Source organism: Olea europaea, unplaced genomic scaffold (assembly GCF_002742605.1).
Source record: "Olea europaea var. sylvestris unplaced genomic scaffold, O_europaea_v1 scaffold2920, whole genome shotgun sequence".
In the NCBI taxonomy this organism is placed as follows: Eukaryota; Viridiplantae; Streptophyta; class Magnoliopsida; order Lamiales; family Oleaceae; genus Olea; species Olea europaea.
Genome location: NW_019247781.1, coordinates 31632 through 40445, shown reverse-complemented (window position 1 = coordinate 40445; position 8814 = coordinate 31632). Strand labels below are relative to the sequence as shown.

Here is an 8814-nt window from a genome sequence, read left to right as displayed (position 1 = left end):
GAATAGTTAAGAAGAATAGTAGCTAATATCACAATTAATTGTGTCACTGATAATGAATAGTAACTATAAATATCCTATTGAAATTAATGTTTGATTGAATTTATAAATCAATTTATAACTTGTATTGGAGGCCAAATACACAAGATTGGTTAAATATATTAATTTTTTGACAAACAGTAACAAATGCAGACGTTTTGAGTTAACGAGGCACAATTGAACTTGCAAAAAATACTAATTTAATTTTATTTCAAATATCACCAAGTTTGTCATTCTTTTTTATCTCCAACATCATTTTCATTACTTTTATCTCAAATATTCCTTTCATTAACATTGTAATCATCAGAAGAAAACACATATTTACATTTAAATTATTTCTCTATCACAATTAATTCAAGTGACAAATACAAAAATCGCCCCAATCTTGAATGTTACATTATCAATTGCATTCCAGTCCAAACAAAGACAAAAATCACAGCAAAAATTCATTGCCATAAAATCGCAATACAAGATAGAAATTGGAGCATATAAGTGAATCACCATTTCCATTTCATAAAAAAATACAAAAAATTCATCAAAAAGAAGTAATTTCCAGAAGTATGAGACATATAACTTTTCATGAATGGATCTTTCACGTTCTTTAAAAATTAAAACTTCATCCAAAGCTTTCAGATTTTCCAGGCCCCGGTTATTCCGCTTCAAATCTGATTTCTTTTTCTTCCCTTTTTTTTCTTTTTTAAAAAAAAAAAAAAAAAAAAAAACTCAATTTTAAGTTGGTGGGTCACCTAACCCACCAGGACCCACTGTGGGTCCACCACAGCAGACAAGCAAATAATATTCTGGGGACCACCATAACCTAGTCCTTAAATTCTTCACAAACAGCAGGAATAGTCTTTGCATTTATTTTGATAGTTGCAGATGAGGTGAAAATCAATATTCTTGTTATACAGTATAAGAAATTCCACAGTACCTTAATTTTAATGATGCCGAAGGCAGACATGTATGAATAATCATATTCATGCATGCATATTTGTCAATATATACACATATATACAATACAGTGTATTTACAAAAAAGTCTTTTTGCTTAAAATTTTCAAACAGGATTCACATAGATGCCTCTGATATTCCTCAGTTTTTAGCTTATTCATGTGAGCTTTGAATAATTGTAAGACAAAGACATCAACGGCACTAATTATCTATTGGAGTGGGTGGGAGGGGTGGGGGCATATAATTCTATATCAGTGTAAACATTGCTTCATGTGTGGTGATGATAGGTTAATTTATGAATATTTTAAAAAGCTAAAAAACAAAATATTTCAAAATCATATCTGATTTGAATGATTTCAATTGATTGACTAAGAGACAGAGTAATTTTATCACTGATTATATTAATAAAAGAGAGAAAATCTTTAAGTCTAGCAATTTAATTGGATATCTAGATGATGAAAATTTACTTCTATAATATCGGATCAATACGTTCCAAGGTTTAAGTATTTAGTTAATACTTTATTTTCTACACTTTCGCTTATCGAAGAATAAATTTAAATTAGTACATGTGTTGCATCCTAAGTTTTAGATCAATGTCATAGTTTAATATCATAATAGAGCTTACGGAGATGTTGAGTTTAGGTCTCGTTGTCACTCAATATAAACATTGCATGCATGTACGCTTTATGGAAAAACTAAGTTCGGACTACCTGTCAAAGGATGGAGACTAAATTTAAATAAATTACAGTATAAACTCTCTAATAGTAAGTTTTAGATGTGTTTTGTTTAAAATTCTAACATAAACTCAATGTTTATTTTTCTCATCAAAGACCTATTACATGAAATTTCAGAGGTGATTCGTAAATGCATAACATTAAACACTTCAACTAAAAATTTAAACTTTTATGTAAAATTTACTTTTTATCTTACTTCAACATTATTAAGCTAGCTCCTGCAGCAGCCTTTGCGATATCCACATATCACCTGAAGAATAAAAATACCAAGATTATAAAAGAAATCTTACGTATTTTTGAGTAAAAATTAATTAAGTCCTTATTTGAACCCCATTCTTGTTAAAAAATGTATTTTTGAATAGTATATTGATGAAAAATGTGTGGTTAAAAAAATAAAAAGAAAAAGTCATGAATTTGCTTGTTATATTATTTTATTGAAAAATGTGTGATTGAAGTGGGGTCAAATAACAGTTGAAAAATGTATTTTGGGGAAAAATGGGGCTCAAACAAGGGCTAAATCATTTTTTCCTAATCACTTAAAATTTCTTTTAATTTCAACATATTGAGATAAGTTATTTATGAATAAAAAATAATGTTATCCATTGTAAACTAATTTAATTTCAATTTTGATAAAAAAAAAATTATTCATTTTAAAATTTACTTACAAGTAAAATTAGTAATAACATTTTTATGATAAAGTCAAACATGATGTATACTGACCTGTGAACTCAGACTTGTGGCATTAAACTCTCGAGTCACGGGGTATATATTTAATAAATTGTGGTTTGGTAAGATTCATGCTGTGTAATTGTTCGATTAAATGAATAATTCTGCATCAAATAGAGATGTAAACAATAAAAATAAATAAATGGTTTGGACTATTTTTAATAAGATTGATATTTTAAGAAAATATCCAAGTCTTCGCCCCTGTTTGGTTCCATTAAATATCAAATTTTTAATAGATTTAGATAAAAGTTATTGAAATGTATGGTTAAATTAATTGTGACTTTGACTTAAATTTTAATGAATTTTTTTAGTTAAATCAAGCATGGGCATAGCATGGTACCAGAGTTTGTTAAATTCAATGATCAGTTTGATCCCATGATTTCAATATTCATGTTTCAAACGGGCTACCATATTGTAGAGCATGGAGATGAATAAATTGGAGGGGTTATATTCACCCTTTTTTTTTTTTTAACAAATACGTCACATTTTAATCACAGTAAATACTATTAACCTTTATTCATTATTACACTTATATTCTTTATTTTTTTTCTTTCATCACATTCTTATTTTTAACATTTCATTGGTCGGAAAATCTTGTCCTTAATTATGATTTTTGTCCAAAAATATTGTTAATATACTTATGGGGGGTTAAACATTCAATAATATTTTGCAATATTATTTATTTTGCTTATTTAAAAATAAAATGGGTAAATGAGTTTATTTACTCAATTTTAAAGAAAATTTTGGAGGAAAACCATAATTAAAAACAATTTATGTTAATTTGAGAAAAGAATGCAATGAGAAAATTTTGACACATAAAAATGATAACAAGTAGAGGTTAAAATTCTTTCATATAATTAAAATATAGTCTAATTACTAAAATTATGATGTGAATATAGTTAGCCATAAATTTCACAACGAATGTAAATGTGAATAATGAATAAAATATGAGCATTTGGCTTATTTAAAAATAAAATATAAAGCATATTGTTCATTGTTTGCATCTCTAATTGAGTCTCCAATTGATAAAAAAAAAAAATGTAATAATACTTGGTACATTTAGAAAAAAAGAAGGAAAGGTTGAAAATTAATGTACGAGAGAGAGGAAAAGACGGAAAAAAGCACATCTTAAGGGGCCCTATCATGTTTCCTCAATAGAATGAAGATGTGATCTTCATCTTTCTTCACTGCATCATTTCCATTTTCATTCAGGTTTCTCCCCTTTCTTTTCGAGTCATACCTTGCTGAATAAAAACATGAATTCTTCTGTTGTAGTACAGAAAACTGCGTCAACAGCCATGGAAAATTATGCAGAAGGATCGAAGCGATCTGTCGGCGATCAGCAGCAACCGGTTGTTCTGAGCAGATATGAGTCTCAAAAGCGGAGAGACTGGAACACTTTTGGACAGTACTTAAAGAATCAGAGACCTCCAGTCTCACTTTCACAGTGCAATAGCAACCACGTTCTTGAATTTCTTCGATACCTCGATCAGTTTGGGAAGACTAAGGTTCACTTACATGGTTGTGTATTTTTCGGACAACCTGATCCTCCTGCACCCTGTACTTGTCCTCTTAGACAAGCTTGGGGAAGCCTAGATGCACTTATAGGAAGGCTAAGAGCTGCATATGAAGAACACGGTGGATCACCGGAGAATAATCCGTTTGGCAACGGAGCAATTCGTGTTTTTTTACGCGAAGTGAAGGAGTGTCAATCTAAGGCTAGAGGAATTCCGTATAAGAAGAAAAAGAAGAAGAAAATCAATCCAATCAAGTTGGTGCATGATGAGCTGAAGAATCCAAGGCAGACCACTAATTTTGGCCCCCCTAAGGAGATCGAAATGGTAATTAATTTTAACATAATTCATTTATCATGAACAAACACTTGCATATATAATTTTCTTTTCTTTTTTTGGCAAATTGTTACCATTAGCAGATGAGTCTTTCTAACCCGGGCCACCCTCAAGTGTAAGCGGTCGAATTGAAAGAGTAGCCGGAAATTCACCTTCAAGATATCAAGAAAGTTGCTACTAATTAATTGAACAAACAGTTATACAATCCCATAGGTTTCCAGATTCCAGATGTAATTAATTGATGCGAACACCAGAATATGGAAGAAGAACTGTTAGAAATTAGGTTAATTATCTTAGGTCAGGACTATATGAAAATGTGCCAAGAGTGCTCCTGTCAAGAAACCCTAGATCCAAAAATCAAGAACTCTAATACAGTAGTCACTTTGCTTAAAAATAAACATCTGGTGAGTGATCTGAATTTTAACTAAGAGGAATATCTTTGCTGCCTTGAAGTTCATGTGTTTATGACTGTTTATACTAGGTTCATTACTCTCTCTCTCCTCATCTTTCATATCTTGCAAATACACTGTACACAATTTTTTTCGCATTTTAACTTCTGATAAAATCCCTTTTCTCTTGTTTGTATTGCTTTTATAGGATTCGGGAAGATTTTTTGCTCCCCAAGAATGACCATTTTGCAAAAATTGAGGTATAAATTGGAAAATACAAACTGGTGCGTGCTGTTTTATGTGTATCCTTTTTTCTTTCTTTTGTTTGAAATTATATGTGCATCCTTTTAATTACTTTGAACAATGACAACACCGTACTTCCAACCCAACACCTCATCCATGCATTCAATTCCAAATTGTACCAAATTCTGCCTGCTAGTTTTTCTTCTTATCTTGCTAGCTCTTATTTTTTTATTTTTTTCCAATTGCTTGTCCCAACTCAAGGGGTATACGTGAACTAAGTTGGTTTCCTTGAATGTCCCTATTCATTGGTCTTTTTATTTTGAACGATCAATTCAAGTTATCTTGATAAAGTCTCTTCGATTTGAAGGACATTTTGACCATTCATTTCTTGACGGTGTTTGGTTCTTCTTATGTAACTCTGCCTAGATGTAAGGAACCTAGTTTGTCTGTGAGAGCTAGTTTTGTATTCTTAGCAAAATATTGAGTATAAAATGTGGAGAGTACTTTTATTTCTCTTGAAAAATTAGCTCTATGAAACATTTTTCATTTACCATTTCTTTTACAACATGAAACAAATTTAAACAAAAAAAAAAAAAAACTTGTGAAGTAGGGACATTGAGCATATTTGTGGGTCTATTCCGTCTTAGCTTCTGCGCGCATCCAAAAAAATCGAGAGGAAGAATGCCCAGCCTTGGTTGAGAACATATTGTTTCTTTAAATGGGAGATCTAGAAGTAAGTTCATGAATACCATCAATATATGTGTTCAAGGGAACCAATTCAATTGAGGACAGGTAATTTAGACGGAAACCAAGTAATAGAGCTGGGTTTGCATCTGAGCAGAACCATTTTTAAAGTTTTCAAACATATACATGCACAGTATTAACTTCCACAAGAAGTTAATAACTGATTAATTTATATGCGTCAAAATCAGCTTAACTCTTATCATTTTATGAATTGCTTGAATGTTATTCCTATTAATTGTCATTCCTTTTACAAATAAACAGTCTCTACATAGTTAATATTGTTACATATATAACCTATACTGCATTCTGATGCATTCTTGTTTCTCTGTTTTCTTCTTTTGATTCATAAATTAATTGTCCCAGCTCTGCATGACAAGTGACAGTTTCTTTTGAAGTTATAAGTTGCTGGTTTAATTACTTCAGATTTGATTTCAGAAGTACTTTCTGATTATGATACGTTTCTTTTTACTTTTAAAACATTTAAACTTTGGGAGGATCCTGAAGTCATCCAGCAAATCATAAACTACAGGAGAGAATTTGAAATAGGATTAAAAAACACTTTTAAGTAGCTAAACTTGTAGCTAGCAAAGTTTATCACTAAAAAACCATTTTCCCCCTAACTTATGATGACCTAGTTTCATTTTTATTTCAATCAATTCACATCGCCCATCTCCCTTAAATACACTAACACTTTAAATGGGAGACAAGAAAGTTATGGAAGCAGATCTAAAAAAAAAAAAAAAAAATGTTTATCATATAAAGTGGTAGAGGCATGTCAAGAACAAATCCAAGCCCAAAAGTGAAATATGTTGGGTAGTCTTGAGCCTTCTCAACTCCAAAATCTAGTTCAATAGATTAGGCTTTTCCTCACACTTATAAATTGAACACCAACTCCTTCTACAACTGATGTGAGATAACCTCAACAATCTCTCCCTCAAACATCTGACCGAAGCAACCCGTATCTTCTATGGACTGTTGTGTCGAGACTTGTTGATAACCTAGTCTCTAATATCAGTGTTGGATGGTTTTGGATCTTCTCAATGCCAAAAATTAGTTCAAGATGTGAGACTTTCCCTCACACTTAACTTAAGTTTAGAGGCCAAAGTGAAATCTTAGATGTTTTATGACATAAGTGAAATGTAAGAACTATAGGAGAAGGAAAAGAGAAAAATAAACATATATACTCAATTAACCTCTCACTCCCTCCCTCATTCCCATCAGTTTTGGGTAAGCTTTTGTTTCTACAATCTCATCTACACATTCGAGCGGATGACTAGTAAAAAACTCATTTAACTAAAAAAAAAATTATGGTCATACTTGAATAAGACAACACTGATGACACAAAGATGCTTGTAACATAATTGATCATGTCTAACATCGATCCTGGTTGAGCTGAGGTCACTAATGTCACTGAGCTTAATTGAGACTTCACACTAATTTGTGAGTTTTAAGTGGGTTTTAACTTTCCTTATTATTATTATTTTTCATTAAAAACACGTATAATTGGACATTAATGATGCAAACACAATAAGTCACATATCTTATAGCAATAAATCTACTTGTATAGAAGTGCAATTGCTAGAATTTCACCGGAAGCAGATGTGGCAGCATTTGGTTAGTCTGCTCTTCTTTTTTTTGCCATGTCTAACATAAATCTGTCATGTGTATACTGTAAAGTTCTAGCATAATTTTTCTGTACAAGCAGCAGGTTTGATCTTATAGTGAAGTTTTACTCAGGTTACCTAAATATTTTGTTCCAACTAAGTTATATATATATGTGAATAAAACTTCACTATAAGATATGTGACTCACTATGTTTTTTCTTAACCTCGCTTCATCGAAGGTCACACATTGCTCAATATTGAAGAAATCATATATATCCTTAGTTTTAAATTCTTCGCTTCATTGGAATGACGAGTAATAATTCTACATTCGTGATTCCTTTGCAGGATCAAAAATAACGAGGAGTTCTTAAATTAGACATATAGTCTAATATGTTGAAGTCTAGTTTCTTATAGTAAAATTAGTTGGAATCAAGGCAAGAAACTGTCTTAGAGCAGCTACATTCAGGTTATTTTATCTATTAGATCCATGTGAAGTACAGTGAACTTTTTTGTTTGTGTAATAAGAACAGATATGTGTTAAGTATGCCCGTTATCATACTTGGATCAAGTTATTTTTCTACATTACCTCCCTTAGAGTATTGTTCAGAGTAGAGTTTAATTGTGATTGAACTTCTTGATTAGTACATTAAAATAAACTCTTTGACCATGAAAATTGGTTTTGTGTATGTTCGGTTTTTTAGCTGCATGGTATAATTTGTTTTCACAATTTTGATAGAAAATATTCACAGCCTTAGCTAGTAGGTGTAGGGATGCCTGAAAATAGAATAATGCTATTTGCAGTTGCTCACTACGACAGTCGGCCTACGTAGCATACATATTACAGGTGATTATTTGATGCATTAATGAATAAAAAAATTACCGCATTAATACATCAAATAATCACCTGTCATGTGTATGTCACGTAGGACGATTGTCGCAGTGAGCGACTGCAAATAGCATTGCTCCTGAAAATAAGTAGTGCCTTGGATTAATAAATTTTAGCGAGTAACCAATTTACCATTCTTATCAACCAATTTCTTAAAATGAGAAAGTCTAATGTACCTTTGATAGTAATTATGGATGATAGCTCGTTTGAGCAAATCAATCTAGAAATTTGTGTGGTAAACATTAGAATTTAATAGAATTTGATACAATATTAGAAATTGGGGTTTCATCTTAAAATGTCAACTTTATTTAGAATATTAACTCAAACTTTTATAAATTGGTATATATTTTCATCTTTGTTCAATGAGGGATTTATCCATTGCATGTTATACCTTAGGCACTGTGCTTTCATTTGAAGATTATTGTACTTTGCCATGCTCGTCTTGCTTTTTCGTGATTTCTTGTAGACAGTTGAAAATTTTACACAAATGCTATTTTTTACATACTAACATTTATCACCCATTTTTTGTGGGTTATCATGACGAATTATATATTTTTAATGCAAATGATACAATTTCTAGATAAATAGATGGAATTTTACAGCACGAACAATTCCAACACGCATGTGTGGGCGGATAAGAGTTACAAAACGA

The 8814-nt window shown here is 31.1% G+C and overlaps 1 protein-coding gene across 3 annotated transcripts; it reads left to right on the top strand.

Moving 5' to 3' along the window:
* The first annotated feature begins 3563 nt into the window (after window positions 1-3563).
* LOC111384463 (protein LIGHT-DEPENDENT SHORT HYPOCOTYLS 10-like) lies at window positions 3564-7861 on the top strand. 3 transcript variants are annotated; one of them, XR_002700911.1, is made up of 4 exons: window positions 3564-4287; window positions 4894-4945; window positions 7240-7286; window positions 7622-7861. XR_002700911.1 is itself a non-coding variant. In XM_023008740.1 (3 exons), exons 1-2 carry the CDS (start codon window positions 3703-3705, stop codon window positions 4924-4926), a joined length of 618 nt encoding a protein of 205 aa, XP_022864508.1. In that variant the 5' UTR covers window positions 3566-3702; the 3' UTR covers window positions 4927-4945; window positions 7622-7861. The 3 variants fall into 3 exon arrangements, 2 of the variants coding, with proteins under 2 accessions (XP_022864508.1, XP_022864507.1); XM_023008740.1 differs by lacking the exon at window positions 7240-7286 and having other exon boundaries at window positions 3566-4287; XM_023008739.1 differs by lacking the exon at window positions 7240-7286 and having other exon boundaries at window positions 3568-4287; window positions 4894-4969.
* Window positions 7862-8814: the final 953 nt, after the last annotated feature.

Excerpts from the sequence above, each read along its gene's own strand:
- LOC111384463 (XM_023008740.1), top strand. The coding sequence starts at position 3,703 with ATGAATTCTTCTGTTGTAGTACAGAAAACTGCGTCAACAGCCATGGAA. Across the intron at positions 4,288-4,893 it reads CCCCTAAGGAGATCGAAATG|GATTCGGGAAGATTTTTTGC; the intron begins GTAATTAATTTT and ends TTGCTTTTATAG.